Here is a 22,790-nt window from a genome sequence, read left to right as displayed (position 1 = left end):
TAGTAAAAAATGGTTGGGTCAAGACAGAAATAACATTATTGTGAAACAATCGCAGTAAGATGTTTAAAATAAGATAATAATCCAACAGATCAGCAAACTCTGATATACTATAAAAACAATTAATTATGAGAATGGGATTTAGAATATGTCCGCACAGCTTCGGTTTGATAGAAAAAAGAAAAAAACAGGCAGGTATAGCAGTCTAAAAGATAAAAGGCTACCCCGGTCGTTCATAAGATCAATAGCCCTACCTCAAGACTCAACAGGGTGGCAAATTCAAAACTGCCACGCATCCCACAAAATTAGGGCAAAACAGATTAAGACAGGTCAGAACAGTAGGCCCTTAATTTTTGGGCCCATATAGCCCATGCCCAACTCAGGAATTTTGTCATGGCAATAACAATGGTTTCCTGAGTGAATGTCTGTAGTATTCTCAGGGCCTCTTTAGCAGCTTTCGTGCCAAGGGTGTTACAGATGGGTTTAAGCCATTTCAACCTTGGTAGCCTGTAGGCCGGGCAAACAAATAGGATATGGGCAATTGATTCAGACTGTGCTGAACACATCGGGCACAATTCTGTTGTTGGCGTGGACCATCTGCTTGAGAAAGCTCTAGTCAGGAGGGAACCTACCCTAAACTGGTGGTAGAGCGTCCTGTCCATTGGTTTTAGAATAAAATCCCAATATGGTTCAAACCCGAGCTCATGTTTAATCGAAAGAAAATCCCTGGTCAGAGTTGGCCTTGTGATGGAAGAAAAGCGCTTCGTCTTCACCATGTCTATGTAAACTGCTTTAAGCTCTTTTTTTGTCGGTAGCGGAAGCTTTTCTGGGTGATCCCACAGTGTACTCATTCCCATTTCTAGCAGGGTTTTTTTAATATACTGAAGCCACTTGATCTTACTTAAACACCCTACCCCCCTAAAATCCAAAAGGGCTTTGGCATACAAAGAGAGCTCAGGGGTAGCCCAAAGCCTTCTCCACAGGGCTATAGGCCTGAATCGAGCCAGATCCTCAATGCAGAAACATCCCAGGTCCAAAAATAAGGGCACTAATGGAGTTGATTGCAGCAGACCAGTTAATGCCCTCATGAATTTATTTTGAGCAATAACCAGGGGGATAATGTCCTCATGGCCCCACAGTTCAGCACCATATAGAATTGCACTAGCAACTTTGGAGTTGTATATTTTAAGGGCGGGAGCTATGGGTTTGGTAAAAGAAAGCCTATGCTCTTTTTAAAGAGCCCCAGCCAGCTGCGCATGCTTCAAAGCAAGCATGTCGATCTGAGGCTTCCAATGTAGCTTCCTGTTTAAAGTTATCCCCAGGTAGGTAAACACTTCAGTCTGCTCTAAAAGAACATTATTCATGTAGACTTTGCCCTTAATAGCTTTGTGCGTGTGGAGAACCATGAACTTTGTCTTATCCACATTGACCACCAACTCATGGTCGTGACAGAACTCCTCAAAACGAGACTGGGCCACCTGTAGCCCTGTTTGGGTCTTGGATAGAATCAAGGTGTCATCCGCGAACATGAGTAGGGGGATTTTCAAGCCCCCCAAGGTTGGAGCATCAGTGGGGCATGTGGAATAGTACTGTACCACCCTATCAATAAATAGAGAAAACAGTGTAGGAGTGAGGACACATCCTTGGCGCACACCCTTTAACACCGGAAATCTATCTGTAACTTATCCGTGTGTGCCCCATCGAACCTGTGCGTGGATGGAGTCGTGCAGTTTGACTATTATTGCTAGCAGCTCCATCGGCATTCCCACATCCATAAAAGCTCTCCACATTTTGTTACGAGGGACCAAGTCGAAGGCAAACTTCAGGTCAATGAAGGCCGCATATAGCGCGCCCCCACCTAGGATGACAACCCGCCAGTAAATCATCACAAACCTAAGCACCTGATCCATCGTGCTGGTGTGGGGGCGAAAACCTGTCTGCATGGGAGATAATATCTTGGATTCCTCTATCCACAGCTGGATGCGACACAGTACCAACCTGGCAACTATTTTCTGAATGGAATCTATAAGGCTAATAGGCCTATAGTTGCCAGGTAGTGCACGGCCCCCCTTTTTATACACCGGTATAATAACTACACCGGACCAGGTGTCAGGAGTGCACGCACCACTAGCAATGGCGTTAGCAAGATAGGTGATATAAACCACCCAATTGTCCTTATCATGGACAAATAGATCCGCCGGTACGCAGTCAGGGCCTGGGGCCCTTCCTCTCGGAATTAAGGAGAGGACTGTCTCAACCTCAGAATTGGTAAATAAAAGGGTGGGTATCATGGAAGGGATTTGTAGTACGAGGCCCACTGTTCTGACGGAACATAGTTAATAGGTGTAAAAGGTGTCCCTCCCCTCCCCCACTTCACTAGCTGCCAGAATTTTACCATGCTTTGCTCGTTACTGGCTAAAAGCAAGTCGTGCCAGCGATTATCGTCCCACTCCTTTTTAGCTTTAGATTGGGTTGCTTTATAATTTGCCCTGACATGTTTAACTTCTCCCATATCTTTGGATCTAATGGCCCTTGTCAGTAAACGATAAGCCTCTCAACAGGTTTTATTGTACCAGGTGGCCATCGGTACCCCTGCCTTTGCATTCTTTTTACTGGTCTTAATAAAATATGATTTTAGTTTTGAAAACAGGTCTCTATGAACCTGGGGAACGATTTGGTTAATATCCTCCTGTGAGACACAGCTTTGAAGACAGGTTATTGAATGGGCAACCAGGGCCTGCATCGCGTCCAGATCCCCTTCCTTCTCAATAAGCCAAGACCATCTTACTCTCCTCATATCATTTGAGAGCGATACTTCTGGTAGTATATCCTCTACAACCTTTTTATGGATATTTAAAAAGCCCGGGACCTTGATTGTCAAGATTAGTGGGTCATGGTCACTTTCTATCCGTTCCTGGACCAGCATGTCAAGAAGGGAGTGCCATGATTCAATATTAAGGAAAATAAAATCAATACGACTACTCCTTATACCATTGTTAAATAGTTACAAGGCAGCACGAAGCCCTAAAAAGTGGCTTAGTGCTGCCTCTTAAATATGGAGAAGGCTCCTGCACCACAAAACATCACAAAAAGTGACGTTCCAGCGGCACAAGGGGTCTCATACATGAGGCCCTCAATTTGTATGTGATATGGCGGCTAACACAACAGATGACGGCTGATTAGCCAGAAACCGGTCCCAGGATGCTTGTTTCCAGTCCAGGGAAGACATGGCTTGGCAGTTCGGGCTGGACTGTTCCCATGAGGCACAGGGTCAGACTGATTTGCATATGGACATGTCTGAACTGGGGTGGCGGAGTGAGCTAAAGAATGATGATGGATTAAACCCAGATCAGTTGACTGGGGGTGAGTGCTTGCAATGTTCAACATTCCGTCCAGAGAGATCAAGGGCCACATGTATCAAAAATGTTGCATTAGTGAATGGTGCGAATGGGTAATTTTGGCCCTTTGCAAATGTAAAATAGCCTTTCAAGGTGTATGAAAGGATTTGTAGTCAAAATATTAGGTAATCAGAATTTTTTGCGATTACCTAAAATTGCAAATGCAAATAGGGAATTGCAATTTGTGATTCTGTAAGCAAATGTACCAAGCATCTTCTAAATCCGAACTGTGCATTTAGGAAATGCTATTACCATCGACTCCAAATCAATGGTAACCATCAGGTGTAATTGAAAAATGCACAGAAAATGCTTTTTTCAAAGTGCCATTTAGTGCACACATACCCCTAGAGCATGTGTGCGCTTTACATGTGCACATTTTCTTTTTGGGGGTGCTTCAGGGGGGCATCAGGCCCCAAGGCACCCTTGGTTTTGCATTACCCAATTTGTGATTACCAAATAGGTAATCGCATATTAGCTATGCAAAACTATTTGCACCAATGAGCCTTTAGGCCCATAGGAACGAATGGAGTAGTATTAGCTAATAGATATTATCTGATTGCAATTGCAAATCTTTAGGAATCGCTATTTCGTTATCGCTATTTTCTTACATACAATTAGTTAAATTGTGCTATTTTAGGAATGCAAAACTGATTTTTGATACATGTGGCCCTAACTCTCTTCAGCAAGGCATTATTGGGGTCTTCTTGCAACACTTTGTAGATGCCCTCGTGGTTTTCGGTATATATTTCTCTAGCTATGAATTTGGTAGTAACTGCCATTCTTCGGTAATGTGGCATGACTCTGTGTACATCATACTCCATATGGGGTTCATGACCAGAGCCCCTGCGACATGAATAGTTGTCCTTGATGATCGTTTTGAATAGTATGCCTCAATTGTTCATTTTATTTCCGGAGTTCATTGAGAATCAAGCATTCCATGCATTGGGGACACTGCGTTTTAATACCTGAGTTATGTGTTTTTCTCTAAAGCTTCTTGACACAATGCAAAATCATTCTATTCCCCCACTCTTTCAAAAAAAGCCTGCATTTGTTAAAGACTTTAGAATTTCCTAGTTTCGTATACATGGGTAAGCAATAGGTTTAAGCAACTTCATAATCATTCTTTCCCTGTACTACTCATTGCAGCCCATCATCTCTTTCCCTTAACCAGATAAAAAACCTTTGTGCTTTATCCAAGTGATCAAAAATCATTCCCTTCAACATTTAGTCATAATATATTGTCTTATCTACGATCTTCATTCGAAGCTTCTCCTATGTTTTGTACATTTTCATCAGATCTTCTTCTCCTGTACTCTTGACATAGTGGTTGTCCAAGCCAGTTTCCCTGTCTTGGCTTGTAAATTATTGATTTACACTAGTTCTCAATTTAATAAATGCATTTAATAACAAACCCCTAGTGGTCATGGTTAGACCCCAGACTTGTTGATTATAGATCCTCGTGTTTGTTTCATCTTGTTCAAAGGCAGGTAGCCTGATGAGCAGTGTTTACCGTCTAATGATACATTTTTTATTATTTTTTGGGTGTTGTACAGTGACTGCCTGCTGACTTGGCACACCACAGCAATTTCCTTACAGAGGAGTGGGCATTAAATGTCATTGCAATATAATTTAGCTGTCTAAATGCAAGTGAACTTCTGGCTTGTTGTATGTGTGCTTGGTTATAAAACTATACTGTATGTCATGTTTTCTCCCCATTGCCTAACAGGGCCTCAAATGCTTATTTGTCAAACATAGCCTGCTGGAAAGTGTTATTTTGTCACAGACATATGCATGGCCTTTAAGGCCATGGATGAGCGTCTCCTACTTTAATATTCCTTTAGGAAAACGCCTGTTTTTCTATGATCCCCCCATTTCTTAGACTGATGCTGCTGTTGTTTTTTTACTCTGTGCACTGGGGCTCTGCTAACCATGCCCTAGTGCTTGTGCTTGGACTCCTAAACATGTTGAATTTGTCTATACTCCTAATTGGCATATAAACCATACCTATAAGTCCATAGTATATCGCAGTGTATGGTAAAAAGTGAACCCAGAGCCTGTAAGATGAATGCACATATTGTGCCACCACTAAAGTGACAATGCAAAACATGACTGCAGGCCTGCTACCAGTAACTAGCACGTTGAAACAGCCAATGTGACGTGTCATAAAAAAAGTTTTGAGAGTCCTAAGCCCGCTTTCTAAATAGTAATGCCACCCCTACGAAGTCCTTAAATCCCCACAAATTGCAACAACAATAAAGTGATGGGTTGAATGTTTGAATTAATCTCAGTGACTGGCAATCACTCGTGGCCGCATTCCAGGCCATCGTTTTTCATGCAGCATGCCACTCTAGACTAAGGGTCACCTTATGCAAATCAGTACTGACCCTGCTCTTCACGGAAACACCATCCAAAACAAGAGTTCCCACTGGTCTGCCTTAGTATTTATGAAGGAAGACTGCTGTCTTATCCAGTTTGGTAACACCACAACAGAAGCAGAAATAAGAATGGTTTCCTTCTGTGCTGGGAGGGTGCATGATACTTCTGAATTGGTGATTGTAGATTGTGTGATATGTGGAATGAGTGGAATGACAGAAGTGAGAGTGGAAAGGAAGAGACAAATGGGGCTGGATTTTATTTTTAAAGAACAGCCGGTGGTTTTTCTGCAATTTGTTATTGTTAATTGTTAAAGAAGAAAGAAAAGCAATAAAAAAAATCATATAGATTCAAAGTGGAAGAGGGTGTAATCTTGGTATTTTCAATTGGGAGTCAAGCCTTCTGCAAATACAAAGGCAGGCCAGTGGGAATTCTTGTTTTGAATGGTGTTCTCGCCCCCCCCCCCGGTACCATGCAATTATCTTTTCTGAATGATCCCTTGATTTTTTTAACCTGCTCTTCATGGGAACAGTCAGCCTCAAACTGCTGGGCAAGGCCGTCTCTAGAAATTGCCATAAGCAACTCCAGGCTGATTTCGACCTACTTAGGTCTCATCAGTGAGGTATAGCTTGAGTCCTATGGCAGAGTGAGAGCACAGGACCTACATCTGGGCATGAGGACATGTAAGGAAGAGATATAATATAAATGAGCAATGCAAACAATTTTGACAGAGCAACCTTAGAGTTTGGCATTTTGGAACAAATATCTAATCCTATGGATCAACAGTATATTGGTGATCAGTAACATTGAGTAATTCCAATTATGGTCTGGTATATTTATCTCAGCTCCTCCACTGTAACCACCAGTCCTCAATACTTATGAAGGTAATACCTAAGTTCTCAATATAAACTAATGCTTTACATTCAGACTTTTGCCAGACAGTGCTAATCAAAACTGGATGTGAACTTCCGACTAGAAGCATTTCAATGGTTGAAATGCTGGATGTCGTGCTGACATAGTATTTATGGCTTTTGATTAAAAAAGAAAACCACATAAATTGGGCTTCTCTATTGAAGACAATGATAATTATGTGTGCCCACCAGTACTTTGGATTTCTTTGTCTAATGGGTAGTAGTTCATATTGATTATATGTTTTGACACACACTTCATTGTGCCTTTGATTTATAGCTTGCTATTGGCATGTTTTGATATTATGTTGGAAAATGTCTCTCTCGATTAGTTTTTCACTTGAGCAGCTATGATTTGCTACTGTGACAAATGGTCTGCCATTGTTTTCTTTTAATTAGGAAGGATAATTGCCTTTTTCAATGTTCTGCTCCTGCATTTCACACTCCTGTGACTATCTGTCAAATTATTATTTCATCAAATACGTGCGCACTAGTGTTAAAAACGTGCCTCCATGAAGTCGATGACTTTCCCTCTCACAAACCCTGCCTCACATTTCTTTTTCTAATTCTATTTTATTCTATGCAGCATTTATAGAGAGTGCAGCTATCGCTGAGCATCCCAGCGCTATCAGTGCAACATAGAACTAAACCCGTGCTCTAATGAGGTATGTTTTCAAATAGACAGAAGTTTTAAAAGTTTCAAGAAAGATAATTAATTGGTGGAGAGGTGTGGCTCACTGGTTAGAGGCGACAGACCCGTAAGCAGAGAATCGGCCAGGGGCCAGGGTTCAATTCCCGACGTGGCAGGGTCGTGGACCAGGGTCAAAACGGACTCGATAATTCTCGCCTTGGTACCTACTCTAACCAGGAACACACTCGGCAACTCTGGGCATTAAGCTTGCCTCATCTCTACAACGGCCCCCCACAGACGCCGGGGATGCCTGGTTTCACCTTGGAGATACCCAGAAAGGGACCATCTCACAGGGATAGCCAGGACGGGTTCCCCAGCGGTCTATAGCGCCGGGACACTTCCGAGTAGCTGTGCACTGAATAAATTAAAATAACATAACAAATAACACAGTTGTCTGCAAAGTGAGAGGGAAGGCGTTCCATAGCTTGTCCACGTTCTAGCCAAAGGTCCTTCCCCCACTTCTCGCCTTTGTGATGATGGGGACCACTGCCCACTGGGCATTGGAAGATCAAAGGTTTCTACTAGGAGTGTAGTAGAAGTTCAGAGGTCGGGAAATAGGGGGGATGGGGGGGGGGGGGCATTGTCTGACAGGGCCCTGTGGGCTATACAGAGCTGTCAGGCTGAGTTTTACCTGGGGATTTTAGACAGAATCTGGGCTGCAGATTTCTGTACTACCTGGAGTTTTCTGGTTACAAATTTTAGAGTACCTAGACAGAGTGAGTTGTTATAGTTCAAGGAGGAAAGAGTCAATGCCTGAACCACACTCTTTCTGGAGAGCGGGGGGGGAGTAAGTAAAGGATTTTACAGAGTATTCTAAGGATTCTATGACAACTGGTGAAGATCTTTGTAGACTTGCGTTCCATGGACAAAGATTGCTCTAGCCGCACTCCTAGACTTTTTATAACCATCTTGGGGGTGGGAGGCAAATCCAGGCATTCTGGCCACCCCAGTCTCCAGTGGGGATTGAAACTGTTTCCTAGTATCATCAGCTCAGTCTTCTCCCTGTTTAGCTTGAGACAGGATTTGTTCATCCAACTGGCAACTGTCTTCAGACAGGTGCCCAAAGTGGGGGACTGGGGATTCTGTTTGGGAGTAAGAGAGAAAACCAGTTGGGTATCAGCAGTATAAGAGATTATGGAGAACCAAATGGTGATACAATTTCTGCCAGTAGGCAAATATATAGGTTGAAGAATGTGGGGCATAATGAAGAGCCCTGTGGTACACCACAGCTCAGAGGGTGTATGTAGGAGGTACAGGGTCCACTGAAGACTTGGAAAGTTCTGTCTCTCAGGAAAGAGTTGAGCCAGTTCAGGTCCAGTCTTGTGACTCCTGCATTGGGAATGTGCTAGCTAAAAATGTCGTAGTTTACAGTATCAAAGGCGGTCAAGAGGATGATGGCTGCTGACTGATCCAGCAGACTCTTTGATTCCTCCACTACCTCCAAGAGGGCAGTTTCCATGTTGTGCCTAGGTTACAACTCTGTTTTGGTTGGATGTAGAATGTTATTAAGAAGTACGGAAAGGGAAATGTTAAACAAATTTCAATTATTTTGCTCAAGCCCAACAACAAAAATCTAATCTACTGCCCTGTAGAAAATACTTTTGGAGTAATAAATTATCAGGACAATGAGGCTTGGCTGCCTGCAGAACAGACCCTTCTTTAATACGATCAAGGATTCCATTAACATCCCATGATAGGACTTTTAATTGACCCTGCCCTTTCTTTACATAAATCAACATGGAGGAGAATGTGAATCAGAGTGGTTGTGCAAAGATCAGTATGTAGCGACAGCTTGCCTGTCATAAATCTACATGTAACAAGGGATGACAATGATTCAGTTCCCCTTAAAATATCCAAAAAACACCCCACCCTTTACATTTAAAACAGAAGTTTCTGTCATGGAAGAAACAGAACCAGCACCGACAAAGAAACAAGATAAGAACTCGGTTCTGTTGCACCAAACATCCCACCCTCAAGTGATATTGATATAAACATTCTTAACTTAAGACTTTTGTAACAGAGGAAGAAAAGTGGAACCACTTGTTAAAGTAAGGTGATCACCCTAAACAACAGTAGCAATAACGTCACTGTGCAGTGCTGCAAGTCACTCTAGCAACACGAAAGCCGCAACATCATCTGGTGGCTCAAAACATCAAATAAGGATATTCCAGTACCCCACAGCTCTGGTACAGCATCTCATTTCTCTAGTCCCAAATCCACATCACTCTGGGAACAGTTGGTATCGGGACTTTGTGTGTTCATATTGATGGTGTTCTGTCTTCCAGTCAAGTCCTAGCATTCGTTTGTCCTCTGCTGTCTTCCTGTGTACTCCACTGTTCTCATGGAGAATTCTTCCCTAGGGTTCTTGGTGATCTGTCTCTTTCAGGAATTGCAGGTCGCTCCCCAATCCAACTCCTGTTCAAGCATGTCAATAAAAAAGGATTTTGCTTTGCAGGGTATAGAAGCAGGTATGTGTGAACCAGCACACTCAAATAAAACATTACTTGATCTTAAGTATTTTATAGTTTTTGGACCAAGACTGTGTAGTCCTAAAAACTGTCCCTTTCTAAGGATCTAGAGGATCTAGGGGCATATTTATGAATTTTTTGGCACAGAGCAGTCCAGCAAGTCACTTTGCTGTGCTGCCTGGAGTTACAGGGAAAGGGCAGGAATGCACTGTATTCATACAATACAGCACATTCCTGCCCTTTCCACCTACTCTGGTGCCGTTTTGCCAGCCTAGTGCCAAAACAGGCCCCCTTGCACCATGGTCTAAGAGTGCCTGTGTTGTAGGCAGGATTGTTTTTGTGCACAAAGGGGCACCTTCTCTGACTTGGTAGTTCAGGAAACACGCAATAATGGGCCACCGTGGGCACCCCAGGGATGCTGCGCCATCAGGGCCCTGTGGGTTCATTCAATGATAAAGCAAGGAGAAACGTCAGACTCATGGATAATGGATAATAGCCAGTCCCTTGGGAATATATTGAGGTCCTCCGTAGGAGAGGCATCACAGAGCAGAGATCTTTGTTTGTGTCCTCCAATGCCAAAATACAAGTTTCTCTTTTAGTGAATATACCCACAGCTTTACACAAGTTCTGAAATAGGAGTGAAACATATGTACCCGCTGCGTCAATCCTATTTCCAATTACTGCCTTTGAGTTTTAAATTGTTTGAAGTATTAAGTCTGTGGATGTAGCAGCACTGCAGGGCAATAGCGTCTCTAACAATGGTGAGGCCACACCCTGATCAGCTATTGAATGCCTCAAGGGCAGCAGCTTGGCAAATGTATCCATCTTCCCCTGTTTCTATGTAGGGTGAGCACTTTCTTTAGCCACGGACCCTCTTGATGATCTAGGGCATAGTCTCATATGGAGTAAACAAGGGTGAGTTCCTGCTGGCCTGCATCCAGAATTAGCAATCAAGTATTCCAAGAAAGCTGAATATTTGCATAAGAGGACATGGAAAATTCAAGGAAGAGTTTATGACACTTTATTGGTTTGTCATATGTATCATGCCAATTCAGAATAGACTTCTCCTCATAGAATGTTGTGAAGACCCCTAATATACCCACGGCTGTGGTCAATATTTATAGAATGCCTTGTCTGCCCTGCCTGCCCAGCACTGTAGCTCACTGGGGGGAATGCATGAGTATGCAGGGTGACCAGTGAGCTAGAAGCAGAAAACCAGTCACCCAAAAGGACCGAGAGGCAGGATATGGGAAGCCCAACTCCTCCCACTGCCAAAACAGGGAGAACAGGCATCCCAACTTGTGAAGCCCCAGCGAGTGGCCCCCTTCCCTCTATCATAATATCCTATGTAGCAGAGGAGAGAGCCCCAGTGGCAACAACACCTCCTTCAGCACAGCCCCAATTCACACTACATTGCCCGATGGCCAACGTAGTGTATTCATGTGCAGCCCATTCTCAGAAAGTCTCCTGCCTTTCACACGGCCCTCCAGGAGTCAGCGCAGGGTCAGTGAATTCCAAAATCTACAGGAACCAGACATCCCTGACCAGTGTCACAGTCATAATGGAGCACATGGCCTCATACTTTCAGGGTGGGTATTGAGGGGCCTCACCTTTACTGCAGTTGCACTGCTCATCACAGACGTTGCCCAATCTGCCACTCCAACTCCAACTTGCACACTGTTCCCAGCACTTCAGGAGCAACCAAAGGGCCAGCAAATGTCAACTTTCGTAGGCGCCAACCTACTCTGGTTTCCTGTTGCTGCCGTCAGAAGACATGTAGCCCAATTATTATTATTATTATTATTATTATTATTCTGAGTTTTATATAGCGCCTGGTTACCAAATAGGCATCCCAGCGCTTGACGGCACATGCCACTACTGCAAAAAAACAGGGACTACACGGGAAACAGAAAAGTTTTTAAAAGTTTACGGAAACGAAGAATACTGGCTTCCGCGCGCAGTTGTAGGGGCAATGAATTCCACAGGGAGGCCACATTTATAGAGAACCTTCTGCCACCAGTTCTTACCTTTTTCACCCTGCCAACCTGAAGGAGATGTTGATGGTCAGAGCGGAGAGAACGAGAGGCCTTGTAAGGCTGGACCATTTCCTCCAAAATGGGTGGACCCACCCCATGCAGAACTTTGTTGGCAATGCAAAGTGATTTAAATTTCACCCTGTCCCTCACCGGGAGCCAGTGCAATGCCCTCAACGCCGGGCGGGCAGATTGGCACCTAGGGAGACCCGTCAAAAGCCTAGCAGCCGCATTCTGCACTTGCTGCAGTTTATTCAAGGTAGCTTCGGGAGCACCCAGGAAAAGCGCATTGCTGAAATCCAGCCGCGAGATGATAAGTCCCTGGATGAGAAGCCTGCGGGTGGCTACTGGGAGTAGAGGCAGAATCTTCTGGGCTGAGCGGAGCAGGCCAAAGCACACGCCAGCAGTCTTTTTGGCATGGGTTTTAAAAGATAAGTCCTGCTCCAACCATACCCCCAGGCTCTTAATCTCCCGCTTGGGGGGAGGTACCGGTCCCAGACAGTCTGGCCAGCTGCTGGGGGACAGAGATGGAGAAGAGTTCCCCAGCAGCATCAATTCCGTCTTGGAGCCATTTAACTTTAGGGCTGAGCTGCACATCCAAGTGTAGATCTTTTCAAGACACGTGTGCAGCCGGTCGGGATGGTGTGCCGACTGGGAAAGGCCAACCACCAGCTGAGTATCATCAGCGTAACTGATGATTTTAATACCCAGCGGTAGTACCACACTCTCCAGGGGGGCCATGTAAACGTTAAATAAGGTAGGGCTCAATGAAGAGCCCTGTGGCACACCACACTGGAGAGGGGATGAAGATGATTTTGCCTGGCCTTCCCATACCTCAAATGAGCGACCTTCCAAGAAGGAGGCGAACCATTTGAGGGCCAGACCCGTGATCCCCACCCCAGAAAGCCGTTGGAGAAGCACCTGATGGTCCACGGTGTTAAAAGCAGCGCTGAGATCCAGGAGGATCACTGCCACTGAACCTCCCGAGTCCAGCATGCTTCTCGCATTCTCCACGACCGCCAGCAAGGCGGTGTCAGTCCCCTGACCAGGGCGAAAGCCCGTTTGGGAATCGCCCAGAAGGGAATTGATTTCCAGAAAGTCCGAAAGGCGGCTGTTCACCAGCTTCTCAGCCACCTTACTGATAACCGGCAGCAAGGAGATAGGCCGAAAGTTAGCAAGGTCAGTGGGATCAAGGTTAGGTTTTTTCAAAAGGGCCTTGACCACCGCGCCTTTCCAACTAGGGGGAACTACCCCCTGGACGAGAGACAGGTTTATCAGGTCCGTCACAGGGCCCCCAATTGTAGATGACACCTGTTTGAGATATTTAATCGGTACTGGGTCTTTCGGGGAGCCGCTCTTCATAGACCCCAGAACCGCCAAAACTTCCTCCTTAGTAACCGGACCAAGGGAGGCCAGCTCCACCGATTGCAACTTACGTTGGGAAGTGGAACTATCCTCCAAGGACAAGACCTCACCTGGCCGAGGAAGGGAGGCCAATATGTTGTCAATTTTACTTTTAAAAAACGAGGCCAATTCTATACATTTTTTGCGAGGGTCCTCGTGGCGAACCGGAGGATCGGGGGCATTCAGTAGCTCCTTAATAACCCTGAATGACTCTTTAGGAACAGGCTCTAGCTGGCCTTACATAAGCCCAGCTTCCACCACTCAAACGTTTCCTGCTTCAGGCAGGACCCCACAATTTTGTCTGGGCCCGTAATTCTGATCATCACCCTCAGCTTCCTCCAGGAACTCAGCTAATGGTCTGCTGCATGAAGGCAAAGGATGGTGCAGGATTTATGGGGTGATTTCAGCGGAGAACTAATGAAATTCAGACTCTATGTTTTATAATAGAACTGCATCCCTGTAATGCTCACTCTTTAATTATTGATCAAGGTTTTTGTTCCTGGATTTCAACTTAACAATGTGTGCTTTTCTTCTCCAATTATTCATTCATTTAGGCCCTTATTTATCAAGCCTTTTAGACCCCACTTCTTTAGGTAGCTAGCATATCAATACTTTAAATATCAAAATGTTACTTCGTGATTAGACTCAATAAATATACTGGTGCTTGTTTTTATCCTAATCCTGATAGAGGAACAGCTGTTGTGCAGGGTCCAATTTGAATTACCTCTGTAGGATCCTTCCTACTGAAATCTGACTTTGGATAGCAACACTAATGGAATAGGAGCATCCATTTCTGATCTCACATTAGAGAAGATCTGATCTAGAATATGACCCTTCTCATGGGTGGTGGGGTGGATGTAAGGGGGCAGTTTAAAATATCTTAGGCTTCCAGTAACCCCATGGGCTCCTGTTCGTCCACTTTATCCATGTGGATATTGACGTCTCCTAATACCAAACAGTGCTTGTATTTGGGTGCAATGGGGGAAATAGCGTGACTAATCGACTCAACAAATTTCCCTGCTGGGCAGGGGGGCCAATAGATGAGCATGCCCGCAACAGATTGGTGAGGGGACACCACAAAAAGAAACCCAAGAGCTTCGCCCCCCTCTACTTCCTCAGTAGGTAATAAGGAGCATGAAAAGGTATTTCTAAAAATTATAGCCACCCCGCCCCCTCTGCTATTTTGCCGGTCCTTTCTGAAGATCTGATAACCTGGGGGAATGGCACTCACAATGGTTGGGTTGGATCCTTCATTGAGCCATGTTTCGGTTAGAAACATTATATCAGGGTTATTGTCTGACAGGAGGTCATAAAGTGCTAACTCATGCTTTTTGACAGTGTTCAGTAAAAGAGCCTAAAGCTGCTCACCCTCCTCACGAGGCTGAGTCTGGTGGGAAGTGGAAGTACTGGTGTCCTTGCTACCCCCCGCCCCCTCTGCTATTTTGCCGGTCCTTTCTGAAGATCTGATAACCTGGGGGAATGGCACTCACAATGGTTGGGTTGGATCCTTCATTGAGCCATGTTTCGGTTAGAAACATTATATCAGGGTTATTGTCTGACAGGAGGTCATAAAGTGCTAACTCATGCTTTTTGACAGTGTTCAGTAAAAGAGCCTAAAGCTGCTCACCCTCCTCACGAGGCTGAGTCTGGTGGGAAGTGGAAGTACTGGTGTCCTTGCTACCCCCTTTAATCCCCCTATGGGAGGAACTATCCCCCCAAAATGCTATGCGTGCAAACAAGAATGTAAGTGCTGGAGCGGGTAATACAAAAATGTTGTATACCCTCCCCATTTTGCATGTTTATTAATTAGATTAATTAATTAATTATAATCGAACTAATGGATTGATGTGGAAGTTACTAATCAATCTTATTAATGATTGAAATACACGTGGGATTGCTTTGCATGATTTTATTAAATCGTAAACTAAATTATGTACGCATACTAATGATAGACAATTAGAATATTGCATGATATATGTCGCTTTTGTGATGTATTTGTGATTTGTGCTTTAATTTGTAAGTATAAAACCGCTTGAGTGTTGTTTATTGCTAGATAAATACACACATATGGGTATTAGTGAGGGAATAACATTTATTTAGTTATTTTTATGTATTAATTACGTTTTGTGTTTCTTTTGCTTAAGTTGACCATTTGGGCCTGCCACAAAGTGGCTGCCTCTGGTACCTAACCCGACTGTCGACGCTGTATGAGGCTTGGGTGAAGTGCGCCTGCGCTGACGCCAGCTACAGTGGCCTCGTCATGACCCTAACCAGATTGTACCCATCAAGGTCATCCTAGGAAACAAGCCAGCTTTTCAGAAAGAACAATTAAACGCCTTTAAAAACCGGATACAGCAAGATTGATGACATCAGAGACATTATTTGGTGTGAACCCTGTCAGACGATTTCGATTGACCAATCAGAGGAACAGAGTTTTTGTTACAATTTGTCAATGATTTTTACTATAAATTATGGTAGAATAGAGAGGTTGGTGCGGGTTCGTTTCTGGCCTTTCTCGATTTCCTGACGTTATGCTGACGGAGAGGACGGTGACACTGCAGGACAGCTGTTTCCCTGAATCTTTGACAGACTGAATTAATGCCCAAACTCCTGATGAACTGAAATTACTAAATTTGATGGGCATAGATTTGCGAGACTGCCAGATTTGACATAGAGGACGACAATTAGCCAGAATAGGTAAATATGATTGGCAACTTGATTAAATGAATGATTTAATTTGCGTTAATTAGATAAAGATTGAATTGAATAACTACAGAGTGAGTTGGGTTGTTTATTCATTGAAAATGTATTAATGAAAGGTAAATTAGAGAACTGGAAATTAACCTAAACCTGCAACTAACTGATCCATCCCGATTCATGAGAGGAATACTAAAAGGCGAAGTTCAGGGCCTAATGAGTATCGGAAGGTTGTGTAGATTTGTTGCTCATTAGGGTAAAATAGGTAATTCCTTTCATGCCAGCGTTTGGAAGATAATCGCCTCCCAAGAAACACAGATTAATGGTGAGTGAATGTTGGTGTTATGGGCCCCACCAGCGAATGTATGGATAGTGTGTGTTTGTGAAATCTTTTGTCTGTGACGGAGGGAGGGATATTTTGCACTCCACGCTGGAGCAGTTTTTCTGGTAGCAAGATGATGGTTGTTATTGTTTTGGTGATTATTGCTTGTATATTGCTTATTGATTATTGGTTATTGATTGGTATTGATTTATGTACTAACACTCTATGTTGAGTTGTGTTGAGTTTTATGTCGTTAGCACGGCTTCTGGGATGTAGGAAGTCTGAAGTTTGTAACGATTCCGTAGTAGAGCAGAGGTAAGCGCTGCTCTCGGGAAAGACGGAATTGTTGTTGCCCTGTAGGTACACAGGGGAAACGTGTGACAATTGAAGTTGCACGACGCATTGTCTGGGTTCGATTCGGTAGCATTGTCGTGTGTTGCCATTAGAGACATTTTCTGTGTAAGAGATGTGTGTATGATAGCGAAGGTTATCTGTGAAGTTCTGGTCTTAGGTACCAGGGATCCAACTGGCATTCCGATAACGCTTATCACTGGAAAGGTAATAGGTACTCTCTGAGCTTGTTAGAAGGACAAAGGAGAGGTAAGCGCTGCTTTGTTAACGTATGTCATAATTCTGTAGTAGAACAGACTGTTCGCTGTTCTCGGGAAAGACAGGATTCTGTGTGAATGTACTAAATTTTTCTTGTGTGAACGTGCGTGAATGTAAAGGCATTCGGGTTAATTGCGAAACTCTGGGTTTATTTCTCAGGAGCATTGGGTCTCCAACTACGTGTCTTAAATACTAGAGAAACAATTAGCTAATGCTTGTTAGAAGGGTGAAGTAGAGGGATGTGCTACTTTATCAACGGAAGTAACGATTCCGTAGTAGGGCAGAGGTAAGCGCTGCTCTCGGGAAAGATGGAATTCTCGTGAGAAAGGTTTTTTTGCTGTTCTTTTGGTTAGCGAAGCGGACAATGGAGACGTTTCTATGTTGTTACTAACAGAAGTGTAGAAATTGAAACAAAAACTTACGGAGCAGATTTGTAAAGGAGGGGTAGACAGGAGACAGGAGCAAGAGCTGCCGCAGCGGCTGCTGACGTCAGAACGACCGCGCTGGGATTGGACAGTTGGCCAGAACTGTGAAACGCTCCAGGTTGGTGCGTTAGTGTACGCCGCGCTAGGAGTGGAGAAATACAGGGTGACGTAGACGCTCCTTATTGGTGCGTTAGTGTGAGTCGCGCTGAGATTTGAGGATTGTGACAGTGACGTAGACGCATTGAATTGGTGCGTTAGTGTGAGTCGCGCTGTGATTGAATAGAATAACGGTACTGTTGTAAAGAGAAACTAGCGATACACGAAAGGCATGAAAATGTATTATGATCCACCAGAAAAAGAGAAAAAGTCATGGTTATGAAGAATCAAGAAGCGGTTTAAGAAAGACAAACCGGTCAAAACTAGGGAAGGACAGTTACTTCCTCCACCGAAAACCCCCGCATCCTTTATGATTGCAAAATATGGGTATCATACTTGTATTTGGTTAGATAACTGGGTGAGATACACCAAAGAAGACGGAGTATTAGCTTTCCCAGAACATGGTTCATTTAATTTGGCTGTTTTGAGAAATTTGAAAGAGAAAATGATGAGTTTCGAACCAAGACCAGACCAACACAGTTTGAGGCTTTTGCGGAATGGGAAGACAAAATGCATGAACGAGAGAGACAAAGAAATGGTAGAGGATATAGGTACCTGTTTGGAAGACCATACGGACATGAAACGCATAATGATCGAATGAGAAGATGGCGGGATGCGAGTATGACTGAGGGTGTGTTCCCTGTAAGAACTGTAGGAGAGAATGAAGGACGAAAGTGTGTAGAAAAGAGACATAATGTGGAGTCGAGAAGGTACGGAGTGATGGGTCCGAGGATGATGTTCTTGATGATATGTTCTATAAGAATCCACCACCGTATCGATCAGAACCAGAAATATTAACTCCAAGTGCCCCAATGAGAGAAACAATGCGAATCATACAATCGGAACCAGAATCCCTAAGTTTGGGTAAAAACAATGCTACTAGGGAAGTAGAAAAGAGGTTGGAAGAAAAAACAGATGGAGAAAATTCTGTAGAGTTAGCGAAAACGACCCTAGAATTAAATGAGAAAATAAGAGAATTGACTAAGAATTTAGAAGCGGTAACTGTTCCAGTAACAATAGGTCCAGTAATGCCTATTTTTGACAAACAGAAAGACAGTGAGCATTGTTTGACAGTCCCTTACAGAAGTAATAAACCGGTAGAACAACCAAGAGTGAGTCAGGATGAGAATCCATGGAGACAGACTATGAGTGTAATTGAACCGAATTTTTCAAATAACCCGTTTGTAGGTCAGAATTGTGCAGAGAGACGTATGACAATGATAGAGACAGTGTCAGAGACACAAAAAGATTTTGGAGAAGGAAATGTGGAAAATCCAGTAGGACCATCGACAGAGGAGTTAAGTGAATGGTTGAGAAGCTTGCAGAGGAAAGACAAAGAATCTCAATCAATTGATGTGGCCAAGTTACGAATGGTATTGGAAGAATTAATAGTAGGGACTATCCCAACAGAAAAATGTAAAACCTATCAGGATGAAGAATTATTATTTTTGTGCAAAAGTGTGACCTGGAGAGCAAAGAACTTACATGAAAGGTTAGAAGAAGTGGCAAATGAGATGGGCATTGATATTGAAAAGGTAAAAGCCTTACAAAAACCATATCGAGTAGATTTCACTGAAAAGGATATTGAAAATATGAACACCACAGGACGAATAGGTCAAATTAAGGACATAATCATTTTGCTGAGAAAATGGGGAGATGTTGATAAATGGAGAAGCAGATGGTATAGAAAACGGGATGATGCCTCAGAAAAGACATTTTCAGCATTTCCTGTAAGAGAAAAGGAAAAGTTAGTGACAGAATGCCCTATGAGAGAGATTCCAGGAGGAGGATATGTACATGTCCCATGGACAAGACAGGATATTTTGTCTTTTACGAATGATTTCCCTCGACTGCGTGAGAAGCCCGTCGAGTGGTACAGGCAGGTAGACAGATTTGTGAAATTGTCTAAAGTATTATGGATTGATTTGAATAGTCTATTTGACATAATTGTACCAGCAGATTTATGGACAGAGTGCAAGCTCATGATTAATTGGCCATCCCAGGAATAACATAGGGATCCTAGAAAAAGGAGCTCCAGATCCTGAGGTAATGAAGAAGTATGAGCAGGTTATGGTATTTTTGAAAAACAAAGTGCCCCCTAAAGAGACAGATTGGGTAAAAATTGATCGAACACACCAAGAAAGTAAAGAGTCAGTACATGCATATTATGGGAGGCTAATACTAGCTTTTAAGCAGTTTAGCGGAGATGAGAATCTGAGTGAAAAGTATTTGAGTCATTTTATATACAGATTTGTATATGGATTACGCCCAGAAATTGGTGAAATGATTAAGCAGCATACGGTAGATTGGCAAAATAAGAAAATAGATGAAGTATTGAGACATGCTAAATATTTCAGTGATGAAATTGAAGCAAAACAGCGGAAACTAAATGAGAAGGCAATGTGGGCACAGGTAAAGGTAGCGGAGAGACAAGAAGCACAATTAGTGGAACAAGCAGGGTCAAAGCCGAAATGTAATCCTGGGAAATATAAAGGGAATATTGAAGAAGCTAAAAAGAAATTTCCGTGTCATAATTGCGGTAGGATAGGGCATTGGAAATCCGAGTGTAAGTTTCCCCCAAGTACTAATAATGAAAATCCATCATTGAACCCACAGGTGCAGCATGAGGTGAGTGGTCAACTGCAGCAACAGCAGCAAGTTGTTCCCCCGCAGAATCAGGTGCCAAAACCGCCTTTTCCACAGAGCAGAAACTCACAGAAGTATAGTAGTGAAACGGGATTCTACAATGAAGAACAGGTAAATAAGCTGCCACGCGCTAGCGCTGCCTCGCAGTATTGGCTGCAACGCGATGAGAGTGACTCAGAAGAGAGCTATTGACGTTGCTGAAGGGAGGAAGGAGAGTGCGTACTTGGCGCAACTCTAGAAGTAGACCAGACAGGACCTTTTGTAGATGGGAAGGTTAATGATGAAAATATTACTTTCCTAGTGGATACTGGTGCTACTCGATCAACTGTTAGATCAGCTGATGTTAAGAATCTTCCTCTCTCGGATGAAACAATCCAAGTAGTTGGTGTGTCCAACAGACAGATTAACCCCTTCTGTGCCCATGACGAGATAGTCTCGTCATGGAGCGCGGTTGCGCTGTGCCCATGACGAGACTATCTCGTCATGGACCCCGCCCGCTAATACAATGCCCGGCACAGGAGGGGGAAAGGGCGGGGCACTCAAGGGGTTAAAACAGACCTTACAGAACCAGCGAAAGTTGGCATAGGGAAATTTTCAGAAATGCACCGCTTTGTGGTGTGCGACACCAGTCCTGTGAATTTATTAGGTAGGGAGCTGTTGTGCAAAATGAATTGCACTATATTCTGTACTCCGGATGGAATAGCTTTTGAAACACCGGATGATGATGTACTGTATAAAATGACCATAGCTAACAGAGAAAATGAAGTTACTGAAACATATGCTGTATTCAACCCTGATGAATTACCTAAAGAATTGAGACAATTTGTAAAAGCAGAAGTTTGGGATTTCACTGGAGAAGATGTAGGGCTAATGAGAAATGTAGATCCAATAAAAATAACAGTAAAGGAAGGAGTAACATATCCAAATGTTCCGCAATACAAATTGACACCTGAAATAATTGAAGGAGTAACTCCTGTAATAGAGAAAATGATCAGGCATGGAATTTTGAGAGAAATAATGAGTAGTCCATGTAATTCACCGATAATGGGACTGAAAAAGCCCAATGGGAAATTCAGAATAGTGCAAGATCTGAGAAAGGTGAATAAAATTGTGGTATCATGTTGTCCCACTGTACCAAATCCATCAGTGATTTTATATCAGATTCCCCATGATGCAGAATGGTATACAGTGATTGATATGTGTCATGCTTTCTTTTCCATCCCATTGCACCACGACAGTCAGCAAATATTTGCATTTCATTTTGGTGAGCGTATTTTGGCATGGTGCCGAATCCCACAGGGGTATACAGAAAGCCCCTCAATACTCAATCAGTTATTAAAGATGTCTTTGGAGAGTCTAGAAATGCCCGAAAGCTCTGTGTTAGTTCAGTACATTGACGACCTTTTGGTGGCATCAAAAACATGTGAAGCCTGTGAGGTAGACACGATAGCCTTGCTGAATAATTTGGCAGATGGGGGACTTAAAGTGTCACCATCGAAATTACAGTTTTGTAAGAAGGAAGTACAGTATTTGGGACATAACATTGAGAAAGGACTAAGGAAAATAACCATGGACAGAATCAGAATAATAAAAGGAATGAGAGCTCCCATGACTCAAAGAGAGGTGAGAATGTTTTTGGGAATGGTTGGTTACTGTCGTCAGTGGATCAGCAACTTCTCCTTGATCGCAAAACCTTTGGTGCGATTGACGAGAAGTGATGTGAAAGATCCCATTGAGTTGAATAAGGAGGTATTGACAGCATTTAGAAAATTGAGAGATGGTTTGTGTGAAGCACCTGCATTAGGTATGCCTGATTATGAGAAAGAATTCGAGTTGTATTGCAGTGAGAGAAATGGATGTGCACTTTCTGTGTTGATCCAGAAGCATGGAAAACTGAGGAGACCAATTGCATATTTTTCATCAATGCTTGATCCAGTAGCTGTAGCTTTACCTGGATGTTTGAAAGCGGTGGCTGCAACATGTCGAAGTTTGGAGCAGAGTGAAGGAATTGTGATGGGATATCCGTTGAAAGTGTTTGTACCTCATGATGTAGCGATTCTGTTAACACGGAGTCGTACTCAGTATATGACACACAGTCGGCAAACTAAGTAGGAAAAGGTCATATTGGGTGCAACTAATGTGAGTCTTGCAAGATGTTTGAATGTGAATCCTGCAACCTTGTTGCCTGATGCTGAGATTGTGTAAGTAAGAGATGAAGTGGATCATGATTGTTTGGATGTACTTGATTTTTGTACAAAACCACGACCAGATATAAAAGATGTACCTTTGCCAGAAAGTGATTTTGTGATGTTCGTTGATGGGTCATGTTTGAGAACAGATGAAGGAGTGCTGAGTGCAGCGTATGCAGTATGCACAGTCGCAGCAGTAATAGAAGCATCCTATCTGAAAGGAGTGAAATCAGCCCAAGTAGCAGATCTCGTGGCTTTGACTAGAGCATGCAAGATTGGGAAAAGTGTGAGAGTGACTGTGATAACTGACAGCCAGTATGGCTTTGGAGTGGTCCATGACTTTGGCCAATTATGGCTACAAAGAGGTTTCCTGACCTCGAGTGGAACTCCTATTAAGAATGCTGAAGTGGTTGGAAAATTGCTTGAGGCGAAACAGCTGCCTAGACAATTGGCTGTTGTAAAATGTGCTGCCCA

The 22,790-nt window shown here is 43.4% G+C and overlaps 1 protein-coding gene across 1 annotated transcript in view; it reads right to left on the bottom strand.

Annotated features, from left to right (window-relative positions):
• Positions 1-1,229: 1,229 nt before the first annotated feature.
• Positions 1,230-22,790, bottom strand: part of LOC146802517 (zinc finger MYM-type protein 1-like) — a 46,776-nt gene continuing 25,215 nt past the window's right edge. Inside the window, exon 2 of the mRNA XM_085623765.1 lies at positions 1,230-1,596. Coding sequence (XP_085479891.1) covers positions 1,230-1,596 — 367 coding nt within the window. The remainder of the gene's footprint in view (positions 1,597-22,790) is intronic.

Source organism: Triturus cristatus, chromosome 8, assembly GCF_964204655.1.
Source record: "Triturus cristatus chromosome 8, aTriCri1.1, whole genome shotgun sequence".
Classification (NCBI taxonomy): Eukaryota; Metazoa; Chordata; class Amphibia; order Caudata; family Salamandridae; genus Triturus; species Triturus cristatus.
Note: the sequence above shows the minus strand (reverse complement) of the source record. Positions and strands in the feature narration are given on the sequence as shown.